The 26,996-nt window shown below is 34.9% G+C and overlaps 1 protein-coding gene and 3 pseudogenes across 9 annotated transcripts in view; 2 read left to right on the forward strand and 2 right to left on the reverse strand.

Moving 5' to 3' along the window:
* The window catches only part of PHACTR4 (phosphatase and actin regulator 4), a 76,020-nt gene that overhangs the window by 14,831 nt on the left and 34,193 nt on the right, over positions 1-26,996 (forward strand). For 8 of the 9 annotated variants that reach the window (XM_039854874.1, XM_039854876.1, XM_039854879.1 and 5 more), the window contains one exon: positions 2,552-2,605. In XM_039854874.1, coding sequence (XP_039710808.1) covers positions 2,590-2,605 — 16 coding nt within the window. In that variant the 5' untranslated portion in view covers positions 2,552-2,589. Of the gene's footprint in view, positions 1-2,551; positions 2,606-24,794; positions 24,951-26,996 lie in introns of all 9 variants that reach the window. The other variant, XM_039854873.1, reaches the window with a different exon arrangement.
* On the reverse strand, positions 1,226-1,344 carry LOC120596351 (uncharacterized; annotated as a pseudogene).
* LOC120596348 (uncharacterized) lies at positions 8,011-8,129 on the reverse strand (annotated as a pseudogene).
* On the forward strand, positions 21,705-21,823 carry LOC120596401 (uncharacterized; annotated as a pseudogene).

The raw sequence follows: 26,996 nt of genomic DNA on the forward strand, positions 1-26,996 counted from the left end.
AAAGAGCACATAATATTGTTAACTATCCTATAATTCAATCCCTGCCTTGCTTTCTCCCACCTTCAGATAATCTTCCTTAACCTTTCCTTCTCAATTACAAATGCGTAAAAGAAGCTACAAACTGTCATTCTCTGAAATATTCGAGAACTTGCTTGCCGGCCATTGTCATCAGTTTTGGCTCAAGTAAACCCTTATAAAAATTTTTGTACAGGTTTTGGACGTTCTTATGTTGACATAACAGAGGAGAACTGCTCTTATTAGGTGCTTGTCATTTTGCTTCTCCTGACATTGTTTTATTAACTGTCCCCATAAATCTGAGTCAGATCCTTTTGACTGTCACTCTGACTTTGCTGGTCTTCATGGTAGTAATTATGTCCATCTGGCTTCTAACAGTTAAGTACCAAGGACTGGTCTTTGTTTCAGGGTCCTGTCATCAGTGAGGTTAGATGTGTAACAACCTCTGCTTTGGAGGAGAACACTAAGGTGCCCCTTTCACTGGAACATTCCTTATGACATCCTTCTGGCCATTCCAAGGAACATAATCATTTGATGGCTTTCCTGAACACTTCAACAAGCCTACTTCCCTAAGCCCTTTAATCCCTTACTTCACTGTCTGCCACTGCAATTTTGACATTGCTCCTTTACTTATCATAGGCCATGACTTTTCCAGCTTTTAGGAACCATCCTAGTGGTAAATTCACACCATATCCTGAGTTTTTTGCCAGGGTGTTAAATCTTGTATCTCTGGAGAATGATCAGTTACTTTTCCTTTTGAATCTTCTGTTCTGGTCCTCATGTTCAGGCACCCTCAGAATCCAGTCACATTTGTACTCCCCTGGACCCTGCCAGTACTCGCTAAGTCTTGCAGCTTCCTCAGGTTGTAGTTCTTTTCTGACCTTATCAGGCACAGCACGCCTGGGTCCAGTTATGCTGTGACCTACTAGTAGTGAAAGGCCTGATAGCCAGGAGGCATGGAGGTGGCAGATCCTGAGGCAACACTATTTGTTTTACTGAGCAGGTTGGGGTGGCCTCTGCGTTATCTTCAAGTGAGAGGAGAGTGCTTTTGTAGGGAGGGTGGGCTACTTTTGTAGTCTCAGATGGCTAAGGGTATTTGGGTATTTGAGATTCTGGAGGGTTTTTTTTTTTTAAGGCGAGGCAACCCTTGGTTGATCTCACAGATTGCAAGGACCTTGTCAGCTTACAATCCCTTATTCTTTATTTTTTACGCCTACAGCACCTGGTCTTCCTAGTTGGTTTCCTATCCAAGTACCAACTAGGCCCAACCCTGCTTAGCTTCCGAGATCAGATGGGATCGGGCTTGTTCAGGGCAGCATGGCTGTAGACTCTGGAGAGGTTTCAACTCAGGTTGTCTCCATCTCATGTCTTATTCTTTCTCAGATCAGGGCCCTGACACCTGTACAGCATACTTTCCTTGGCTGAGAGTTAATGCTTGGAACTGAGCTACTGTGGTGGTTAACTCCTGGCTCTGGTCTTCAGCTTTTTCTGTCCTGCTACCACAGAAAAGAGCCTCTTTCTGTGTTACCTAGGAGGCCCTGTGACTTTCATGTTTGACTTTCAGTCGACTGATAATCACTCTTAGCTTTTTGTTATCTTACGGAGTTTAATAATAGCCATTTAATTCCATTGTCGTTGTTTTCCCCTTAACTCTTCAAGTGTCTGATAACATCCAATCAACTATAGCATTCGCTTCCACAGATAGACCATCACTATTTACCAGCACCTTGTGCCAGGTATTATTTGTGTTACATCTACCACCAGTGTTGGGGTCCTCTCTGCTATCTAGTCTGTGACCAATTCAACTCCAAAACCACATCATACTCCCTGTTTTCTTATATCACACGTGGCACCAACTGTTAGTAAATTGTGTTCTCTGAAAAGCAGACTCTGTTTAGTATTCAGACTGTTTATTAGGGGATGCCCTTGGAATCAAAACCATGAAAAAGATAGGAAGCAAGAGTGAGCAAATTTGATCCTGTCTTGATCAAGGATGAGGGAGGTTGGATATCTACACTTAGTTAAATTTCTTTCAAGATATATTTTTTAATTTTCATATTTGGGAGTTCTAAACTTACAACTTACTAAACCATCCTCCTGTATTTAAAATAACTGCTTCTTTCTTTAGGCAAACCAGTTCCTTCTAAGATATTCTCATATCCTTTCTCAGGTGTTTATGTGAGTTTGGTGGTGGTAGGGGGTGTGTTCTTTGTTTTTGTTTTTGTTTTTTAACATAGAAATTTGCCTTTTTCCTTATACTCTAGTAAATTCAAGACGGAATTAGGAAGGGAACTTATTTGAGGAAACTCAAAATGACATATTTTAAAATGAAAAAAATAAAAATTATCCTTAAATATTTAATGATATTTCTATATTACAAATCTGTAATCAGTCCCCTTAAAATAAACCCCAGTTGGCAGTGTTCTCTTAATAAGTTATACATTTCTATAATGTTCCAGTTTTAAACTGAATTTCTAAAAACAAAAGGTGATGGATTTCATGTTTAAATGTATATTTTATCTTTTTCTCTTTTTAGAAACTATACCTCACCTCCCTAAACTGGTTAAAAGTGGCATGGAAGATCCATTTGGTGAGTATCATCTACATTTTCTTAGTAAATGATATTTATATTTTATCCTCACCTCCATTAAAGCTTTGAGAGTAAATTAATTTTTTTCATGTTCAGTATGCTACTCTCTGGATTAGTGGTTCTCAAACTTTTGATCTCAGGTTCCTTTTATACTCTTAAATATAATCGGGGGCTCCCGAGAGCTTTGTTTGTATTTACAATATTACAAGTTAAAACTGAGAAATTTTGAAAATATTAATTTATTTAAAAATAACAATAAACCCATTGTATATTATATAAATAACATTTTTAATGAAAATAACTCCCAAAATAAACAAAAAAAAATAGAAGAGTGGCATTGTTTTACATTTTTGCCAATCTTTTTAATGTCTGGTGTAATAGAAGGCAGCTGGATTCACATATCTGCTTCTGCATTCAGTCTCTTTATCACATGCAACGTAGTCTCTAGAAAATTGTACAATTGGAATATAAAGAGTGAAAAAGGAAAAATTTTTTGTATTTGTATTCTTTGTATTATTATGAAAAATAATTCTAACCTTGCTATTAGAGATCCCCAGTGGGCCCTAGATCATGCTTTCAGAACTGCTGCTCTGGAACGTCAAGTACTTCAAATAAAACAACCATTTGGCAAGTTAAAATAAGAACATTTGAATTCTCTAACAACATAGTTAAGAGAATATAAATCTAGATACACAAAGGTTTAGTATCTACCTTTTTGACTGAAATGTCAGTTACTGTTTATTAAACCCTATTTTTCCATTGACTCTTAATTTCAAAAAGAGACGTAGTCTAGGATAATCCAATTAAAAAAAGCATGTTACAGACTAGGAAGACTAGTTAGGAAGTACTTCCCACTTATAATATGCATTAGCAAAAAAGGAACCAGAGACAGTTTTTCTTGTTTAACCTCAGTGTGCATGCTGGAAGATTTTGATTCAAGCATTTGGTGATGTTTTACCAAATTGGAAAATCTGAATCTTGTTTTTTGCCAGTGTAATTTGAAGAAGTAGAGTTACCAAGTTTCTATTCTACTCATGCCTGATTACCATAGATGACTGAGATTAAGCACTTTGTGCTACTTGTACAAGTAATCAGATAGCTCAGATTAATAGCTGTTCGTCTTGGCTTTGAGAAGACTTTTCTTGAAAACCTTGCAAGATCAAAATTTCTCTGTTAAGGACCATAAATGGCTTCTTTAGGACCTTGGCTTTTTTTTTCCCTTGAAAGGTACTTACATTAAATGTAGTTCATTAGTGAAATCCTTTGTTTGAACACAAGAGGGCAGTCAGTACTTTATTCATAAATGTGTAGTCTCTACCAAGTTAATTCTTGAGATTATTTCTTGATCTCAGGTTCCAATTTAGTAAACGGAGTTTCAGTTTAGTAAACGGAGTTGATCATAGTTACCTGGTGACAAATACTAGAGAATATATCCATATGATAAACGAGAGTAATGTATGATAACTCCAAAGGTTTTTACTGGAAACTTATTTTTTCTCTGACTGACATCCTACCTTACCTAACTCAAGCATAACCTAAATTTAATTTAATCATTCATATTTGTTATTGAGCTGATTAAATTAATATAAATTATATTAAGTATAGCTTAAATTTTCTAGAGAATACCAAAGTGAGAGTTGCTGTGAAGGTAATAGTTGGCCAGTAGTCAGTTGAAATATGAATCAAAGTGTGTTTTTGATCACTGATATGAGAAAAAGTTTATGTTCTGTGCTAGTTAGAAGTTTTTCCTTTGAATCTTGGAATTTTTAAATTAATTGACTTTCATATTTATAATGTGAATTTTAGAAAAAATGGAAATGATTCAGTTATATATTTTATAACCAGCCTCATTCTGTGTCTTCCATTCTTTCTTCAAATATACTGATTTTTTTCCTTAGTTGTTTACAAAACATACACATGATAAGAATTTAGTTTATTAAGTTATGGTCTGCTCAATGCTATTTGACAAAAGAATTTTGAATGTAAAATGATTTGTTTCTGAGACGATGGAGTCCCTATAAGGTGGGGTGGGAATTTTGTTATGATTAGATTAGTTAACAGTTATGTAGATATGTTGAAAAAGAATTATTTTTTGCATTCTAAAAATAAAACTGGGGGATTTTTATCCATCAAGTTTCAGTGAGACTGACCTAAGGCCTCTAGGACCTTTTGTACATGGACAGATGTTACACATTTTATTCTAAAATTTGTTAATTTCATTTATATTAGTATTTGTTAATACCACCACTGGCATTGGACGAATCTTTATATATTGGGGAGCTGTCAAGCTTACTCTAGCTATGTTTTTGAAATTTTAACATTCTCTCGAAAGCTTTACTTATATCACTGACAATGCATAGTCAGGTTTTGTTGTTCATTTGATTTTGAGAAAATATCTGTCAGATATATAAGCATGAAAAGCATAGTTTGTCATTCATTCTTTCAAGCAAAAATGATATTTCATGAAAAAAACTGGCTAGTTCAGCTTGTAACTCAGTCATGCAAGTGCCTTTCTTAAAGGTAACCATTGCAGCGGTTCCCAACCTTTTTGGCACCAGGGACCGGTGCTCCTATGAGAATCTAATGCCTGATGATCTGAGGTGGAGCTGAGGCGGTGATGCTAGTTAGCTGGGGAGCGCTGCAAATACAGATGAAGCTTCGCTTACTCAACTGCAATTCACCTCTTGCTGTGAGGCCCAATTCCTAATAGGCCACTGACTGGCCACTGAACCATTTTACTTAACTATATGCTTTATGCATACTTACATTTCATCACATGGAATAATAAAAAGATATGTACCGAAGGGTTGGGAGTTACTAAAACTAGAAGTTTTATGTTTTTATCAAGGACATTCTTAAAGCATTATTAAGTACATAGTTGTACCTCTTGGACTCTTAAAAGGGTGTCAGGGACCCCCAAGGATATATGGGCTGGACTTGCTTTAGTTTCCTGAAGTTCACAGAGTTTCTTCTGTAGAAATCATGGGCGAAGTCAAAACTTAGTCTTGGAAATTGTATTGGGCAGTCTAGGTCTTGGACATTTGGCACAAATATGGTCAGAGGAAGTGAGCAGCTCTGTGGTTTCTCTTAAATTTAACTGTGACCTACCTACAGCTGTTAGGAGTAGGTTTAAGAACACTTGTGGGGTGAAACGCGTGTTCTGAGCTCATTAGGCAGCTGAGTATTTTGAGAAAAAATATCACCAGCATGTAGTCAAGACAAGCTGAGGGCCAGGCTCACCTGGGCACTATGTCCCTATCTTTGAAAAGAGGGTAAATGTCAGCAGAGATCTTACTGATGACTTGAGTTACACTGCTTCAGTCTGGATAGGTGCCCCTTTGTGTGCACTACACAGCTGTTTTTCTGGGATATTCCTAGTCATTTGGCATTTTTTGTTTCTTAAATCTCATGTCGTCCTTTCTTGATTGCTGATAGCTTCTTGATGTTGGACCTCCTGGAATAGTTCTCTAATTTTCATCTTTTTCTTTTAGCTCTACCTTCTAGAAAATTTCTTTATCTTCCATTAAATTTTTCTTTTTTACTCTTATGTTTTAGTTTCTAGGGGGTCTTTTTTATTCTTTGAATGTTTCTTTCATAATATTCTTTTATTGTTTCAATAAATTTTCTTTGCCCTGCTTTGTCTTTTTCCCTAGAGTTGCTTTTCTCTGTTGTGATCTCTTTTATGTTAGACTTTTCCTCTGATGGTTAGTGATAATTAGCTGTCTGCTCAAAGTTAAGAGAGGAAAGCTTTAAATTGGGAGCTTTAAATGCATAGGCTGATTGCTTTTGGACCTTACTGTAGGGTGAACTTCTTGTCCCTGTTGTTGAGGAGCTTCCCCATATCAGTATCAGCGGCCAAGGGGCAGAGTCTTCCCATCACTGTTTAGATGGTAGGGGCGGAGAGGACTGTGGGAGTTGCTGCATTCAGCATTGATTGTGCATATGTTCACTTAATTCCCCTCAGTTTTTAGTACTTGCCACCATCAACTGCTTTTTTGTGTCCCCCTGTCCAGAGACTGTTTTGTCCCTTTCAGAAAACATCTTCAGAATTTTACCAGGGTTGGAACAGACATTCAAGGCCATGGAGTGGGGAAGATAATAAAGGATCAAACAGCTTTTACCCTGATTCTCCTTATTTTATTCCTTTCCCTTTCATCCCCACGTTCAAAGAATACATGGTAAAACACAGTGAAAGTACTATTAATGTACATTGGTATACGTTACCAGTTTAAAAAAAAAATGACTACACTGTACATAAGTGCTAGGGGAGGAAAGGGTACAGAGAAGATGTATGCATAGCTTATGCTGTGATGCTTCATACTCCACTACTTTTTTTTCTTTATTATTAAAGTATACTTGACATACATTATATTAGTTTCAGGTATACAACATGATGATTCAATATCTATATATATTATTTCATTTCAGTTTGTCAAGTTTATCTTGTTCTTTGAAAAGAACAAGATTTTTTAAAAAATATATTTATTTAAATTAGTTTCAAGTATACAGTACATTGGTTAGACATCTATATTGTTCATAAAACGATTACCCAATTGCTCCCTCCCTCCCCTGACCCTCCACTTAGCCATCATATTAATGCTAACTGCATTCCCTATGCTGTGCTCCCCCCATCTCGTATTCAAGCACAACTACTATCACTTGTACTTCTTAACTTTCACCCTATTCCCTCAGTCCCCAACCTCCCCTCTGTCTGTTACCAAATTGTCCACTCTATTTGTGAGTCTGTTTTTGATTAGTTTATTCTTCTTTGTTCCTTAGATTCTACATATAAGTGAAATCATATGGTATTTATCTTTCTCTGTCTGACTTATTTCACTCATCATAATAACCTCTAGGTCCATCCATGTCGGTAGGATTTCATTTTTTTAATGGCTGAGTAATATTCCATTGTATATATGAACCATAATTTCTCTATCCAATCGTTTGTTCATGGGCATTTAGGTTGTATCCATATCTTGGCTATCGTAAATTGTGCTGTCATGAATATTGGAGTGCATAGATCTTTACGGTTATTGTTTTGGTTTTCTTTGGATAAATACCCAGAAGTGCAATTGCTGGGTCAAAAGGTATACTCATTTTTAATTTTTGGAGAACCTTCCATACTGTTTTCCATAGTGGCTGTACCAATTTGCAATCCCACCAACAATGTATGAGGGTTCCCTTTTCTCCGCATCCTCGCCAACGCTTGCTGTTTCTTGACAATATTTGTATATACTGCATAATGATCACCACAATAAGTCTAGTTAACATTTGTCACCATATATAGTTACAGAATTTTTTCTTTTCTTTTCTTTTTTTTTTTTTTAAGGCAAGGCAACCCTTGGTTGACCTCACAGATTGCAAGGACCTTGTCAGTTTACAATCCCTTATTTTTTTATTTTTTACGACTACAGCACCTAGTCTTCCTAGGTGGTCTCCCATCCAAGTACTAACCAGGCCTGACCCTGCTTAGCTTTCGAGATCAGACAGGATCGAGCTTGTTCAGGGTGGCATGGCTATAGACAAAAGTTTTTATCTTATGGTGGGAACTTTTAAGATCTACTCTCGGCAGCTCTCAAATTTATAATACAATATTATTAACTACAGTTGCCATGCTGTACATTACATCCCCAAGATTTATTTATTTTATAACTGGAAGTTTGTACCTTTTGACTCTTTTCACCCATTTCTCTCACCCTCCCATCCTACCTCACTGCTTTTAAAAATTCCTGCTTATGGTTTCTTTTTTCCTTATCAACTTTTTTTGGGCTGATAGCCACTCTCCATAACATGCCAGAAGAAAAGGGACTGAAACTCTGGCATATGAAACTTCTAAAAATTTTTCGATACAGGAGAGAATTTGTATGTATACTAAATTACCTTCCCAAAATGTTTTAAATCTTCTGTTTAAAGTTTCTGTGTACCTTCTTTTCCACAGGTGTGAACACTATTTTTTGAAGAAAAATTTTTTGGTATGTGTCTGATGAAATACTTATTTAATGAAATAGTTTATTAGTGTGAATCTTGAATTTGAAGCTTGTCGTAAAGACTACTCATATGCATGGCTTTCTGAGAACAGATTTACAAGGCAATGTTTCCTTTAGATTAGAATTTATATCACATAGGAAATATGAGAAGCAGTTTGCTCGGGTAGAACACAGAAGCTGTATCCTAAACAAATAAAGTCAATTATTTTCTTTCTATTTTGTATCTGAATTTATAAATCATTTTATGTTATAAAAGGTTTTTCCCTAGCTTTTCAAGGACACGTATTAAGGAGACATGCTCAAAATTAATGGAGTTCACTTGAACTCCATTAAATTCATGGGAAAAAATTTTGTGATGTTATATTGTTATTAGAAGCTCAAAATGTGCTAATAACAAAGTCCTCCCCTCCCTCCTCTTTAAGAACGAAGGACAAATATGAACTTAATTAGTTTTGACATTCTTAGAATGTAGGAGATGAATTCCTCTGGGATTAAACAATGCCAAAAATGATGTTCTGTTTTTTTCCTGTGGTTTTGAGTAGATATTTAATATAAGAATATATTAAATATCTCCTGTCATCTTATTTCCTGATAAGACTATCAGGAAACTTATGGAGGGCAAGATCTTTTTACTGTTGCACTCCACTGCCTAATAGTAAACACACAATACTTATTTGTATATATTTCTTAACAGTGGTTTTAAATTTTCCACGTGAGGTAGAAATACCAGTCTTAAGGGAAATAGAGTGCATGGAACACCAGTTCATGAGCTCAAATAACATAGATGTCATATAATTGTTTTTTCTATCAATAGAAAAAGATGAACTGTAGTACTAGTAATGCAAGCCTGACAAGTAGTAATGCTGACATTCTGGACTGTCTTCCATGCTTCTCTCACCATTTTTCATCACCTCTGACTACTACTTATTCTCTAGAAAATCAAAGCAAATGTGATAGGTTGACTAAATATGTAGACTGGGTTCCATCTGAGCCCTTATCAGTGTATCATGCATACTACATAGACAATGATTATAAAAATTAAAAGAGAGGGATAGGAGGGATGGATGGCTTTCACTTAACATTTTGCGTCTTCCTGTACATACATTACTTTTATTTTTAAAAATATAAATAGGGATTTTAGCTGGGTTTTAGGGTTAAGGGCATTTTTGTTTCTTTATATTTCTCAGTGTTAAATATGAAATACATAAAGTTAATTTCTTACAAAGGAGATAATAAAAAAGCATTTTTAAAAGGAATTAAATACTATAATGGTCATAATGGTCATTGTACATGCACAGCTTACCTACTATACCCAAAATAATCACTTTACATCTCTCTTTAATAATTTGCCTTTTAAACTACAATTCATACTTTATTCTCCCTATGAGCTAGTTTTAAGCTATCTTACCAAATTCTAACACAGCTGATTTATTCCTCATTCATTCATTTGTTCAGTAAACACTGAGCAAAATCAGCAAGGCAGCATGTCATAACAGTTAAGCTCTCAGGCTCTAGAGTCAGAAAAACGAGTTCAGATCCCAGTTCTGCCACTTCTTGGCTGAAAAACGAGTTCAGATCCCAGTTCTGCCACTTCCTGCCTCCTTTTGGGCAAGATGGTTACTCTCTGATCTTCAGTTATCTGTAAAATAAGGATATGAATGTTGCCTTTCTCACAAGATTGCTATAAGAATGAAACACATTAATGGTTGCTGTGGGCTTATAAGCACAGAGTAAACATAACTATAATATCCTAGGCACTAAGGGTATAAACATGAATAAGGCATGATCCCTGTTTTTATGGAGCTTTCAGTCTGTGTTAAGCAGTTACAGAGTGCTCCCTAGGATTTCCCCCCCTTTTTTTAATAAGTCAGTTTATTTGAGATTTATATACAATACAATTTGTCCTTTTTAGGTATATATTTTTGTTTTTTGACAAAACATATAAGGTGTGTTGTTACCGCCAGACTGAAGATACAGAGCATTTTCTTCACCCCAAAAAGTTCCTGCCAACCTTTTATAATCAATTTCATTCCTCTGACCCCAGCCCCTTGCAACCATTTATCTGAGTTTTGTCCCTTTTTCTATAATGTGAACAGAATTGTATAATATATAGCCTTTTGCGTCTGGTTTTTTTTTTTTTTACTTAGCATAATGCTGTTGAGATTCATACATGTTATTGCATGTATCACTAGTTCATTCCTTTTATGCTTTTTTTAGAATTTCATATAGTTGGAATCATACAATATGTAGCTTTTTTCAGACTAGCTTCTTTCACTTAGTAATATGCATTTAAGATTCCTCCATGTCTTTTCATGGCTTGATAGTTCCTTTCTTTTTAGCACTGAATACATCGTTTGGATGTACCACTTTTTATTTATTCAGTCACCTACTAAAGGGCATCTTGGTTGCTTCCAAGTTATGGCAGTTATGAATGAAACTGCTATAAAAAACTGCATGCAGGTTTTTGTGTAGACATAAGTTTTCAGTTATTTGGGTGAATACCAAGGAGTACAATTGTTGGAACGTATGGTAAGAGTTATGTTTAGTTTTATGAGAAACTGCCAGATTTCTTCCAGAGTGGCTGTACCATTTTGCATTCTCACAGCAATGAATGAGAGTTCCTGTTACTCCATATTTGGTGTTGTCAGTGTTTTGGATTTTGACCATGCTAGTAGGTGTATAGTGGTATCTCGTTGTGGTTAATGACTAATGATGTTGACTAACTTTTCATGTTTATTTGCCATTCATAGCTTTTCTTTGATGAAATGTCTGTTCAGATCTTTTGCTCTTTTTAAAAATTAGCATATTTTCTTATTATTGAATTACGAGTTTTTTACATAGCCACATACACGTTCTTTATGGGATATGTGTTACGAAATGTTTTCTCCCAGTGTGTGGCTTGTTTTAGCAGAAATTTTTAATTTGATGAAATCCAAAGGGATTAAAAGTCATTCATAATAACAATCAAAATTATAAATTACTTAGGAATGATCTTAACAAGAGGTATGAAACCTGTATGTAGGTAAGTGGATGTGCTGTGCCAAGGAATGGGAAGAATTATTAGTGTCATTTATTCCTCAGCTTACTATACAGATTTGATGTAATGTTAATGATTCAATTAAATTTATATTAGCTTTTGATAATTGACAAAATGATTATAAAATATAACTTAGGAAAAAATTAAAATGAAATAGTTAACAAACTGCCCTTTTTTTGTTGATTTATGTTGCCATTTTGGTCAAGCTAAGTTTTGTAAGGTCTTGAGTATTTTTGAACCGTATGTTTTGTTCTTTTGAACCATCTGTCCATTTTTACACCAGTTCTACATGGTGTTTATTATTATAGTCATATTTTAAGATCTAAAATTATATCCCTTTGTTATTCTACTTTTTCAAACTTTTCTTGGCTATTTACCTAAAAAAAGAAACTTGATAAAGACCAGTATGCACAGCATAGCATATATAGTATAGTCTTAATTTAAAATGTGCTATTTTTATATGAAAAAACTAAATTCTTGAAATGTTTATGTTTTAGTATTAAGTGATAAGTAAATTTCTTTAAAAATATTTTTCCTCAACTTTGCTTCAAATTCATTTTTTTTTAATGATTATTTTTCAATAATCAGCTACATACAATATTATATTAGTTTCAGGTATACAACATAGTGATTGGACATTTATAGAACTTTTGAAGTGATCACCCTGATAAGTCTAGTACCAATCTGACACCATTCATAGTTACTACAATACTATTGATTATAATCCTTGTGCTGTACTTTATATCTCTATGACTGTTTTTATAACAGGAGATTTGCACATCTTAATCCCTTCCCCGTTTTTATCCATCCTTCTAACCTCCTCCCATTGGGCAGCCATCAAAATGTTCTCTTTATGAGTTTGTTTCTGTTTAGTTTGTTCATTTATCTTTTTTTTTTAGATTCCACATATAAGTAAAATCATATGGTATTTGTCTTTGACTTATTTCATTTAGAGTAATACTCTGTAGGATCATCCATGTTGTCGCAAATGGCAGGATTTCATTCTTTTATGGTTAATCTTCCATTGTATATATTACTACCTCTTCTTTATCCATTTGGCTATCGATAGACGCTTAGGTTGCTTTCATATCATGGCTATTGCAAATAATGCTGCAGTGAACATAGTGATGCACATATCTTTTTGTATTTCTTTGGTTAAATACCCAGAAGTGAAATTGCTGGGTCCTTCTTTGTCTCTTGTTATAGCCTTTGTTTTAAAGATCTTTTTCGCTTGATATAATACTCTTTTTTTTTGTTTTTGTTTTTCCATTTGCATGAAATACCTTTTTTCATCCCTTTATTTTTAGTCTGTGTGTGTCTTTCAGTCTGAAGTGGGTTTCTTGTAGGCAGCACATGTATGGGTCTTGTTTTCTTATCTCTTCAGCTACCCCATGTCTTTCGATTGGAGCATTTAACCCATTTAGATTCAAAGTAATTATTGATAGGTATGTAGTTATTGCCATTTTAGTATTTATATTTTTTACTTTTTTTCCTTCTTAAAAAAGTCCCTTTATCATTTCTTATAATACTGGTTTTGTGATGATGAACTCCTTTAGCTTTTTTTGGTCTGGGAATTTCAAATTCAGTTTAAGGATAGTCAGTGGGATCTAAAAGTCGGTAATGAAACTAGTATGAACATTTGCCATTAGGCAGGAAACCGTTAGTTTCGAAACAACCTCAGTGGTTGGCATCTTGTGCCTGCTCAGAGTTTATAATGTTAAAAATGACCTTTCACGATACAGCTTTGACTTCACTCAAAGGCAGGATAGTTTTTACAAGATTCCAATTTGAATCATGGAGTCCAAAACACATGCAGAGGTGCACACACCCACCCACTCCGTAATGGAGGCTTCCATTAAAAGAATGTGATTGTAGTATAATGGGCTAGTGGAATGTTGCTGATGGCCTCCAATTCCTTATTTAAGATTTGTGTTTTGTCTTTTTTTCCTCATCAAGCCAGAGTTTACATCTATTAGTAGCCAGAGTGAATCATATCAGATTGCAGTCTGTAGCTACAGCTTTCTTTTTTTCATTCCATGAAAAGATCAAGTACTACATTTGAACTCACCATTTAAACATCTTTTATATTTCATATATTTAAATTTTCATATTTAAGTTTCCTTTGATGATTTTATATCTTCTGTTTTTCTTCTTCGATCTCCCAAAAGAATGTAAATGGTGCAAAACAGGTGGGTCTAGCTGCTTTATTTTGTCAGTTTTTCTCCCCAGAGGTCAGTCTTTTCTCTCTTTAGTTTAGAACTCAGTAATCAAAGAGCTTGAATAGCAAGAACTCATAAGAATTTTGGCTTAAATAATAAATGAAAAAAGTTTTACTAAAGAAAAGACATTCTTGTTAGGATGAGAAGCTTGGCTTAATACTAAAGGTGTGTGCTTGCTTAGTTCTGGTTATAATCTTATAATGTATCCACAGCATTGGCTTAACACTGGTTACAGTGAAGTGTATTTTGTTTTGCTTGATTATTTATTGTCATACTCATTACTAGCTTAACCCCAGCCAAAAGGTGAAAAGGTGGATGGATGGATGATTGATTCATTAAATCACTCAATAAATTTTTGTTGGCACACTACCTTAGCTGCCATGAAGGAAAAATAAATGAATAAGATACAGTTTCATTTCTCAAAGAGGAGATTAAGAACTATTAATGCTAGGCAGAATGAATAAGTGTTTTTATACAGATAAAAATAGTTATGTCATTGGAATTTCATGCCATGTTATTCAGCATGACTTGTACTTAGGAAATTATTAAAACAAAACTTGCTTATATAGCATCTGTATTTCCTTTTCTATATCTGTGTTCTTTGAACAGTGTAGTGGTGATTTCCTTAAGGAGAGTTTTTCATTTTATTGTCTTTGTCTTGTATCTTAACAGGAGAATTTGGTGAACGTGGGGAAACAGGAAAAAAACTAGAGGTTTTCTCACTACCTTTGAGGAGTATAGATAGACAATACTTGGGGCGAAACATGTTTGTACATTGTTGATAATAACGCCCCTACTTGCATAATATGTGTTAAAGGTATTGTAAACCTGTGCTTTAGTTATTTGAGTTTCTCATGAAACACTGGCGCTGGAGTATTTTTATTGTAAATTTAGTTTGAGAGGTAGTAGAAATGTCTTTGTCCCATATAGCCAACTTTTCTTGATTTTAGACCTTTTATTTATTTTCTAAGAAATTCCTTTAAAATTTGGTTTTGAGATAAGAAGCAACATTTTTGTTGGTGGTCATACTGGAAATATCAGGGATGAGCTAAGAGAATAAATGTTTGTTTTTTTATTCTAACATTGTCATTTAGGGTAATTTGCATGATTGCTCTATAGCTGAATTTTACTTTTGTTAGAGTAATATATACTAGAGTTTTTATAAAGTTAAAAGTAAACATCCTTATTTAAAATTCTAGGAAGTATTGTGTGAATCCAATGTATATTTAACTCTATAGTTTAGTAGTTAGGAGTAGAGATGCATATCCAGATGACTTAAATATGACCCCTAGCTTTGCCATTTATTAGCTCTGAATTCCTTGGATAAGTTTACCCCTTTGTGACTTAGTTTCCTCATCAATTAAGTGAGATAATAAATGATATCCTTATATGTTTGTCATAAGAATTAGATAAGTTAATACATGTAAAACTCAGAATAATTTCTGGCATCATAATACATGCTCAGTGTTAGCTGTTATTATTCATAGAGAATGGGAAGCATGGGAAATTGAGCTTAGTTTATTTTTTTAAGTTTTAGCTTTCTTTTTGATCATATCTGTTAGAGACGTTCATATGTAACAGAGTAGATCATTTTGAGTTTAGTATTATTTTATTTCTTTATGTTCTGATTTTTCTGATGGAAACTTTTATCATTTAGTGAAATGATCAGAAACCAGGAAACAGGAATGAAGGGGAAAAGAAGTAGAGACCAGAAATAAGCTTTGACTGATTAAAAACTGGTGGTGCTACTTTAGTTCTTGTGTTTCTTTTAGAAACTAGAAGAAAAGCAGAGCTATTTTTAAAAATACGTTTTTAATAAATCTAAAAGCAACTATACGTAAAAGATTGCATTGTTGTTAAGCATCTGGGAGTGAATTTATAACATGTAACAATAGCTTGCAAGATAATCTCATTTATGTCTGTCTTTTTCCTTTTTGTCATGAAATTGTTCTATTATTTATTATTGTATGTTCATTACCTACAGGCCTGGCACTTTTCCCAGCATAAATACTCCATAACCTGAAAGGATACCTGATAAGTTAAACTAGTGAAAGACCCTATTCTCCTTTTGCCTCCCTCCATGTTTTTTAAAATATTTATTGAATGCCTACTATGTGCTGAGCAGTACATAGCTACTTGCTGAGGATATAGACAGTTTCTGCTTTCAAAGAATGTAGGAGAGACAGATAAGTAAATAATTATAATAAAAGTGATATACCCCATGAGTGACTTGGGAGCACAGAAGTGAGGTACCTAACTTAATTTTAAATGTAGAAAAGTGAGTGTTCAAAGAAGGCTTCCTAAAGAAAGTTATGTGGGGAGGGAGGGGACATTCCAGGCAGCCAGAACAGCAAATGCATAGGTAGGTAGACCTGGGAGAATATGTTACAGTTTAGGAACTCCAAGTGTTTCAGTAGAACTAAAAACTAGTCCTAAGATGAAAGAAAGTTGAGCAGGTATGGGAGAGTGGTGAGAGAAGAGGCTAGATAGAAAGATAGGCATTGGGTCAGGTCTTGAAGGCTTTTGGAGCCTAGGCCTGGGAACAAGGTAAGTATAGGCACAGTGTTTAATAGCTATGAGATCCTGTTTAATTTAGGACTTTTTCAATAAAAGAAATTATTTTTAGGTCAAAAAACAATCAAATTTGCATCTTGAAGAGTTTTATTTGGTGACTGTAGTTTAACAGTCTCAGTAGAACTAACAAATATTAGCTTTTCAAAAAAATTAAACTAGCCTTGGCCTAGTTACTTTAGCATAGATAGGTAAGTAAAGGCATAAGTCCATATTTTCTCTGACCTCACTAAATTGTTTTCCTAAAGTGTTAATGTATTTCACTGTTATTTTATTAACAAGATTTAGAAGCAAGGGTATATATAATCCAAGACACAATTTCTCTTTGAATTTAGAAATTATGTACATAACTTTTTTTCCCCCTGTGCTTCATCTTCTAGATTCTATGGTGTGAAAGATTGAGGGTTTTGAGGGAAAGGAATGATATAAGAGATAGATATTTCATACGTGGAAAACAAGGAATAAAGTGCATTTTAATTACTGGCTAGAGTAAGTTTGATAGAAACATGATTTGTGTAGTCATCCTTGGTTCTTTTGCAGGGATTACTGTTGACTCATAATGTAACCAGGTGTTCATTACTGAGAATTTTTATTTAGTAGAAGATGAAGGTTATATTCTCCTGTACGTATACTGGAAAGAATGTTTAAGGAGATACCTTGTTAGACATTTCTGTATAATGTTTACAAACGTTATAGCTATTATCAAGCATCATAATCCCACTAGATATATCGCTGAGTGTTAGTAATATTTAGATTTGTTTCTCACTCACCGTGAAATTAAGGGCCAGATGAGTTAGAGTTATGAAAGGAGGAAGAAGTGGCAGTGGCTAATAGTCACCTTTCTGAGTCACCAGCAATGAATGCCACTTTACTAGGGAACATTGCTTGATTTCTGACTGGTTAGTTTCTACAAATCATTGATACTTTATGGTTGCTTAATAGAGGCTATTTTGGACTTAGTTTTTATGACTGTCTTGTGGTTTTATAGAATATGTTTTTCTTTAAGATTAAGACTCCCCAATTGCTTTCACTGTAACTACATAAAATCACCCTTCAGCTCATGAAAAAGTAGAATTTGGCAGAGGAAGAATATTAAATGTATGGCCAATAAGCTAGAGGTTGTTCGTTTGATAACAAATGGATATAATTCTCAATAGGTCTTTAATCTGAAATAAAACTATTATTCTTCAGACTTTGAATTGTTGTTAATAGTCAGACGTATAACTGAGTGTTACTAGAAAAAGTAGGAATTTTAGTTACTAAAGAAAGAGTATAAATAGTTCAGCAGTTTATACTGAATAAAAGAAAACATTTCTTTTTAACTTTCAAGGTTCTTTTAGAGTGTACTGCCTTCAGTAGTTGGTGCCATGGAAAATAGATACCACATGCTGATGAAAGGTGGAGTTAGTGCTTTGAAGTACTCTGTTTTGTTATTACTGAGAGACTTCTGTGTGCTTTGAAAATACTTTAGGTCCAGCATGTTTAGTAGAACTTCTTCCAGTGATGGAAATGTTCTCTATCGGCGCTGTTCAGTGTAGTAGCCACTTATGGCTACTGAGCACCTGAAATGTGGCTAGTATAACTGAGAGACTAAATTGCACATTGTATTTAATATAAATACATTAAATAGTAATATAAATGTAAATAATCATGAAGCTAGTCACCACAGTATTGGACAATGCATCTTTAGATATTTAGCAACCGAACAGCATAATTTGATAGCCATGTCATTAAAATGTACTACAATGGAATTAATATTTATTTTCAGTACATTTGGAAATATTGCTTTTTATTTTGCTTCTTTTAGAACTGAAGGAACTATAGTATTAGGAAGATGACAGTAGTAGTTCAATGCAGAGTTTTTTTGTTTACTTCAGGTCTTTACATGTCACCTCAATGAGGCTCTTCTACTCCCACAATTTATCATTTTGCACTTTCTCTCTCCCAACCCTCTCTCTCTCCCTTTCCTGAATAATTTTTCTCCGTAGCATTTATCACTATCTCATATACTAAAAAGAAGACACAGATTTCTCTTGCATTGTATTCACTGCTATATCCTCAACACTGAGACAATACCTGATACTTTAGAAGTGTTTAGAAAATATTTTTGGAATGAATAAATGAGGCTTGTGGCTTCCCAGTAATAAAAATCCAGTTCATTAAACATCTATTTTGCATTATATGGCAAGCATTGAGTTAGATTAGTTATATGAAGTACACCATGACCATTGCTCGTTACCATAATATATTTCTTGGAGCCATTATTTGAAACAAAACCTTGAACTGTTGGTTTGGCCCTGCCATAAAATTTCAGAACCAGGAGGAAGCTTGGCAATAATTCGATTCAACTGCCTGATGTCACATAGAGGCTCAAAGTGCCATCAATGTCATTTTTATCCTGTCACCTCACGTTTTCCCTCATCTCCACAACCTATGAATCTCTTTGCTCAATTATTTTTTTCCCATATCATCTCATCTCCATTCTGCGAATTCTCACTTTCATCTAGGCCCACCTTTCCCACTGACTCTGCTGTATTCTAAGGAATGCCTGAAATCTTTAACCCAACCATAGAAAAACACCTTCATCGTTCTTAACTGAAATTTCCTAGTTAATATAATTTCTTATAATTCTCTGCTCAATTCTAGAAGCATCTCCTAATCAGCATCCTTAAGAATTTATTGTCTTCAAAAACTTTAACAGAAAGCAAAAAGGCAGAATATCTGTAGTACCAGTTTCTTAGCCTAAGTTCTTTCATCTCATGGAGCTGAAAGCAGTCCAGGTGCTTTCTTTCTTCCTCTTTCTTTCAGTTTCTTTCTCCCATCAACACAGTACTACATATTATAGGCTTGTAAACGTACACATTACATCACGCCTGCCATGTATAGAGCCATTGTGACATAAAAGCATGTCAGAACCTCCCTTTTTTCTTAAAAAACTGTATGTTTAAACTTAACATTTGAGAGGGATTAATTTATATAAGGAATCTAAGTGGGCAAGAGAGAGTCAAATATATTAAACACTTTCAGTCATTAAACTCTTTAGAGACTCATTTAATCCTCACAACAACTCTATGAGGAATTATCTCCATTTTACAGATGTGGAAACTGAGACTCATCTAAGTTCAATAACTTGTTCACCTAATCAATAAATGGGAAAGCTGAAATTTTACATAGCTATATGTTGCTCTAAAGCCTCTACTTTCTTCCATTGGTAAGCCATGCTGCCTTCTGGAAGTAGAGGTAGTCAGGGAACAAGAGTTACAGTATTTGATGTAGAATAGGAGGCAGGTATGTTTGCTTTTTCGGATCCAATGAGCCAGCCACAGAAAAAAAAGTGTTATTTGGGCTAAGTAGATTAGTATCTGGTGATACCAGTGGCCATGCCTTAGCTTTAACCTTCTCTGTCTCTTTCAGCCTGTTCTTCAGGCTAGTTCACATGAAGCACAAATGCTTTCTGCTGAGGATCTTGAGCCTTACAGTAGTGATTATACTGTAAGGTTTGAGATTTTATGTAAATAGTCACCTCACATATTTGTCTCCTTTGAAAGTTGTTAGTACTTGGAAAGCAGTAAATTCTCAAAAATTATCATGAACATGCCATTTCCCCCCACAAAAGTGAGATTTTGCTGCAGTCTCAGGATTGTTTGGAATGATAGAATAGTCCATGTTCTCTACATTTCTTCCCACCTCCATCTCTAGTAATTTTCACCCTAATTGTCTTTAGTTACTAAATTTCATGAGCAAAGCTTAAAATTAAAGAATTCTTTTTCTTCCCATTCTCAAGGTTAATAAATACTTGTTGCATGAACACTGTGCTGAGTTGTGCCAAGAGTTGAGAGTTTAAGGATAAAAATCATCACGGTCTCTGCCCAGGAAATAGCCTCTTAGAAAAGTCTGAAGATCACTGCAGTTTAGGGTGGTATGTCCAGCACAATCAGCCATGATCAGTTCTTTGCCTCTCCAATTTATATCTTGATGCTTGTTCCTTTTCCTCGCCTCTGTCATCCCTTCTATGACTGACTTTCAGTTTAGGCGTCACTTCTTTTTCAAGATAATTTTCTCTGATCTCTCAGGACAAAGCTAGACACCCCTACCCCTACCAATATGTGTTTGCATAGTACCTAAGTACTCATTATCCTCTTGTAGGTCTTAATTTACATTTAAGGGCAAAAACTTTTTAGCACCAATTCATTGCTGGGTACATAATCAGCGGTCAGTAAATCTTTGTTGGAATTCTACTTAGCTGACTAAGGAAAAACTCATAATAATAGAAGCAGCATTTGAGCCAGTTCTTAAAGGATGAGTAGGAGTTTCCTAGATGGATATGGAAAAGAAATTCCATGTCAAGGGAACAGTTTGTACAAATAGATGAGAGGAAAGTCACTGTAATCTGTCATTGTTTTCACCTTCCTTTTCTTTTTTAGTACAGAAATTAAAAGTAAGTAAAAAGCCAAAAAAAAAAAAAAAAGATGATGAAGAGTTTATAAGCGACTAGCAAGGCTTTCTGGTTTCCACATGGAGTTTGAGACAGGTTATTAGTTGTAAATGTTTTCTCCTATACCTATCCAGAGCCAACTAGATTAGATTGGAGTTAGATCATGGGGTGAAAAATAGGAAGCTGCTCCCTCCCCCAATTATATACCCAGAAGTTGAAAAAAATTTTCTTTTACTTGAATATGTATATATGTGACCTGTTAATAATTTCTGTTGGTCAACCTATCCTAGAGGAAAGTGACTTTCTTCCTAACTTCGTACTAGAGCTCACCTCTTTGGGACATCTCAGGCCAAAAGAAAGTAAGCTGAATTAAGCTGAGGGTGATGTGATTAAAATAGCTAAGAGCTTACTCTCCTAGGTAATCCAATTTATATTAGTACTGCAGCATAAAAGTACATTTAAATGAAAGCATCATACTCTCATGATTGATCTTATAAACTATTGAAAATATAAAGCACGTTCTCATGTTAGTGTATGATATGGTGTGTTTGCCAATAGAAGGTTTTAGTGTTGTAAATGTCAATAAAGATTTTAAGTGCTCAGCTCTGTATATGTTACGTTCAGTGTGTAGAAACAGTACTTTGATAAAACGAGGCTCTGGTTAGAGGGTTTCAGGTGCTGTCTAAGCTGTCCCTAAGATTCCTTTGCCAATAAATTTTATTTATATAAGCCTTGCTTTCACTTTCCCTAAATAAAATAGGAAGAGATTCACAAATTTTTATCTGTTACTTCCCCCATTCCTTGAGGCAGTGAACTGTGGAGGAAAAGTACTCTAAAAAGAATATCTTTTGTCTATGGCCATGCCACCTTGAATGTGCCCGATCTTGTCGGATCTCGGTATCTAAGCAGGGTCAGGTCTGGTTAGTACTTGGATGGGAGACCACCTACGAAGACCAGGTGTTGTAGGCATTTAAAAAAGAGAGAGAGAGAATATCCTTTATTAGATGGCATTTAAGAAGAGATAGTTGTCTATTTCTTATAAAGTGTAAGTGAGACTTCCCTTTGCATTTCTAAAATATAATGCATGGAAAGCTAGAATGAACTCAAGGCTTTAATTGTTCAATTTTAAAGTCATCAATGGACTGGTATCTTCCCTTCTCTCTGCTCGTTTGCTTTCTAGTTGGCACAAAGTATATATTGATTGTTAGAATGAAATGGCAATGTCAAGGGACATTTATTGGCTTGGTTCTTGGGCAGTATAATCTGAGAGATTTGTTGTTGTAGATTATGGACTTTTCAGAGAACTGAATGTATCTTTGGGAAGTAAATACTTCCTTGACCATTTTTTATACAAGAGCTGAAGTGAGTCCTAGAATTAGAATCAGGAAACTTGGGCTTTAGTCCTGGCTCTAAGCAAGGCTTTTAACCTCTTTGACTGTCAATTTCCTTTTTCTATAAGGAGTAGGCGATTGAGCCATATGCTCACCAAGACTCCAGTCATTCTTTTATCTTTAAATTTTATGTCTGCCTTCACAATAACCTAGAATCAGCCTCAAGCCAAGCCAATATGGGTGTTTAAATTTGGTAGGTGGTAAATAAACAGCAGTTATACCGGGACCCACAAACCTATCTGTTCTACTCTTGTATGGTCCTGTCAACATAGATTCTGCTGGCAATTACTTCTCTGGAAGCTGGATGGGTGGGGGAGGTGTGTGTGTGTGTGGTAATGTAAATCTGTTTGAAACCTTATATTCATGGTAATACTTTTGTCTGGACTCTTCCATCAGCCTGATGTACACCAACCCCGATTGTATTCAGACTTCCTCCTTGGCCTGCTTCTTCCAATTTCCTCTCTGGATTCATGATCCAGAAATGTCATCCTCTTTCGTTTCTGACTAACCTCTTTGTAATGACTAAGTTTTTGTCATGTACTATTATCTGCTGCTCTTGACTTGGTCTCGCCTTTCTTGACTTTTTTTTTTACTGTATCAACTGTGATAATTACTGCTTGCATTTATTGAGAACTTTCCATGTGCCAAGTACATTGCAGAGGGCTTTGTTTATGGTCATGTTATTTAATTCCTGCAACTGCCGTGTACTGATAAGTATTGTATTGCCCATTTTGCAGAGTAGAAAACAAAGACTCAGAGAGGTGAAGTTACTTGCCTAGTGTTACCACGAAGTGGTAAATCTGGAAATTAAAATTTCAGTTGCCTCCAAAGCTCATCCTCTTAACCAATATGCTATATATTATTTTCATGATGATGACTATCATATGTTGAATACCTACTGGGTGCTGGGCAGTGCATTTTCCTTCTTTTCCTTCCCTATTTACAGTAGTGGAAACTGCTATTGCACATGTTCTGCTTTGGGGCTAATATAAGTGCCAGGGTTCGAAGGTATTAGGTATTCTTACATTGGAGCATTCTTTCCATGTGTTTTTCCTTTTGTTCACTTTTCTATTTAAATGATCAACATCGTAATGTTTTTCTGACTACTATCAGTATTAACAATTAAATGTTGCCCAAGAATTTCTATGCTTTTTTTTCTTACTGATGCCTTAGCATTATTTTTTGTTACCTTTGCTATTTTTTTCTGTATCAAAGCAGATAATGGGAATAAGATAATGGGGGAAAGGGAGAAAGTGCTAATGAAAGGCAAAAAGAAAGTCCAGATACTAGAAATCTTTCTGTGATCTCAGTTTGGCGAACAAAGATTTAAACTGAAAGCTTCATGTTTTGAGTAGCTGTCACTTGTTGAAGGAATATTAGGGCTTTGGCACTTACATACTCGGTGACGTAAGATACAGGATTCGACCTCACTGGCCGCAGTTTTCTTATCTGAAGGAAGGTAAATAATACATTCTTTACAAAGTATGGTTAAGTGTGGGATGATCAAACGAAATAACCAATGTAAAACTCCTTAATACAGTGCTCAAATTGTTCCCTGTTTACCTTCAGGTATTAGCGAAATAATCCAGAGTATGTGGTTCAACACTGCAGTAACTTTGTGTTATGTGTGGCTTTTTTAGATTTAGAAAATTTAATGTTAGCATATATAGGTATGTGTGAATAAAAATTCATCAAGCAGTATCCTTAATATTTCTGTATTTGGCTGTATTTAAGTTAGTTATAGCTCAATAAAAAAGAAAAGTCAGTATGCAAGTTGTTCCTTTGGTTGCTGTATGTAGTTAGCTGATATTTCCATGTATTATTCCCAGCGCATGGGGCTACTCCTTTGTATTTATTCCCCAGTCATATGGTGGTTATTGAACTTCAGCAGAAAAAGAAATATTGTGTAACACCTTCCAAATATTTATTTCAAGTTTACTATCTTAGTAAGCTAAGATTTTAGAAATATTTCTTTTTATTTTTAGAAAAGGTATACTCAATCCTAAAATATTGTTCCTAATGTTAATTCCCAGTATTTAGATCTCATCCTGCTTGGATATGCCACTCACAGGTAGGAAATACAATTTTATTGCAAGCAGTGAAATGTAAGAATAGTGTGATACTTCTGAGGCAAGCATGTATCTAAATTTTATCTTCAAATGGATTTCTGTTCTCATTAGCCTGCTAAACATAACCCTGATGTTTTTTGTGTGTGATGAAATTTACAAGTTCTTCTTTGGTAGACTCTTGAGCAGGCTCCCTTTCTTCTATGTATGTGAGTCTAGAGAGCTAGAACCAAGCTCAATGTCAGGAAAAGTAGGTGTGGACTTTTAGGGCTGTGCCGCTTAGCAGCTAGAATGTGGTTGGCAGTCTCCTCCCCTTCCTGCACTTCTGCTCTTCACAGTGTGCACCCTGGAATGACAGGCATTCCTGTGTGAACAGAGCCAGCGTGAAGACGTATTTATAAAGAACCACAAGTGCCAGGCTGGGATACAGGGAAACAGAAACTCCAGCTGATTGACCCCGTGCCGTTTCCTGATGTTTGGCAGTGACACTGAGGAAACAGAGCACATCCCCTCCTCGTGGATTTATCTTTTAAGAAAAGTTTGCTTTGGTCCGGGACAGTTTGTTGTCGTGAGACACATCAGACAATATAATCATGGGGCAAGCTGATGTCTCCAGACCGGTAAATCCAGATGCAGTTGGTGAGTAATAAAAGGCTAAGAAACAAAATCTTGACAGAGGCAAGGCAGACCTACAGGTGAAACAATATTTTATAGGGATTTGAATGTGAGGATTTTGATGTTTGTAACTTTGGGACATTTGTAACTTTGTGAAGAATGAATGAAAACTTATCAGTTATTTTTCATTTGGTTACATTTATTTACCACACGTAGTTTTGTTTTATTTGATCCCTTTGGAGTTTTTTTTAAATATAATGTTGCTAGGAAACCATCTGTTAATTTCTTGCCTTTGCAGAAGATAAGTGCTATAGAAACTGTTATTTAGAATTCAGTGGTGTTTTATTAGTATTTTGCAAGGTTTGGGCAATTGAGATACAGATATAGATATAGTTACATGGCGTAGAACTAAACTGTTGACTTCTATAAACAGAACCATTTTAAAGAATTGATTTAATTTTTTAGACTCAGTTATACATTTTCCAGATAAGTCTCAGGCTTTTCCCATTGTGTTGGTGTTTCCATTTCTCATAAGGTCACACTTTGCTATAAACATTTCTGAAGTCAGTACTTTACCTTTGAAGTGTTATTATCTCAGTGATAACTAGAGACCAAGCTGATAATTTTAAGTGTAGCTCAGAGCTTTAAAGCTTTTTAATGAAATGGAAGTCCATTATCTGAAGACTCATTTTTCCAACTTTGTGGGATTTTATATAAGATGAAGATGAAAAGGTAGGAAAACATGTTAAGGAGATGTTCATGAAAGAGTTGTTAAATATAAGCAAAGTGGGTGGAAAGCCTGTGGACATTATACAATTTAAAAAAAAACAACTAAAGATTTATACCTTCTCTTCTTGACTTGGGGAGCAACAGAAAACATGTTCAGTCCTAGGCTGCTTTTTTTCCTGCCCCCAGAAATGAAAAATGTCCATGACTTTAAAGAAAAGTACAAAAGTGTAGGAACAGAGCTAACACTCACAAATATCTCATGGTTTAATGATTTTGTTTCTAAAGGTATGTTTTCTCCTGAGAACTTGCCAGATGAAATTCCTATGAAGTATTTTTCATGTTTTACTGAATCCGAGGTGTATAGATTGCAAAATGAGTCATTCAGCAACAACTTTTTAACACTGGAGTCAGGACTTGACTCACTTTACCTTGATCACCAGGGCTGGGTCCATATCAAGTCACTAACTTTTTTTTTTTAATGAAATGTTTCCTAAATAGAAAAAGGTATAGAGAAAAATATAAAAGGACCTTCTGGGGCCACTACCCAGTTTTAGAAATGAAATTTAAAACAGAGTTCTATCCCACCCACCCCACCCCTCTTTCTGTGGTCACGTTCCCTAATGATGACATTTTGCTTCTTTGCTCTCAGAGGTAACCACTCACCGGAATTGGGTGAATTCACTTTGGGGTAACTAAATTCTCTTGTGATTTCTACTCCAAAGTTTAGTTCTTTGTTAACAAGTATAATAAGGACCTAAATAATGCTTAGTCAGATGGAAATAAAAGAGCTTTGAAAAGCAAGAAATGTGTGAGCAGGTGTAACTTACTGATGGTAGCGATGTTTTTGAAGCATGCCCATCTAGCATCTTTCCAAGTAGAAAAAGTTTGATATTTTTTTATGCTTCTAATGAAAAGTGAGAATCAAATTTATCAATTTTTCTGACTACCAGATCCCTAATAAGATATCTATAAAGAAGAAATAGAAACCACTTAAGTACCTAACTAAAGTTTTTATGTTCTCTCTAGATTTAATTTTGAGGTTTTATTTCCTATTACCTAGATAATTTATAGGTTACTATAAGCTATTTTAATGGACATTCTCTATTATTTATAATCCAGGATGTATTCTGAGAACATCAGGACCAAGTCATAAAGGTTTAACATTGACAGCTTTGAGGATTTGTGCCATTATGTTAAAGGCAAAACAACAATTTGAAATTTAGAAACCATTTCAGTGAGTAGGTGTCAGAAAAGTCTTACTTGCTTCTTTGGAAAGATAAATGTACAAAGTATATTAAGACTTAAATAATTTGTTTATGGTTCGAGGCCTATAATATAGTG

This window comes from Pteropus medius, unplaced genomic scaffold, assembly GCF_902729225.1.
Source record: "Pteropus medius unplaced genomic scaffold, Ma_sr-lr_union100, whole genome shotgun sequence".
Lineage (NCBI taxonomy): Eukaryota > Metazoa > Chordata > Mammalia > Chiroptera > Pteropodidae > Pteropus > Pteropus medius.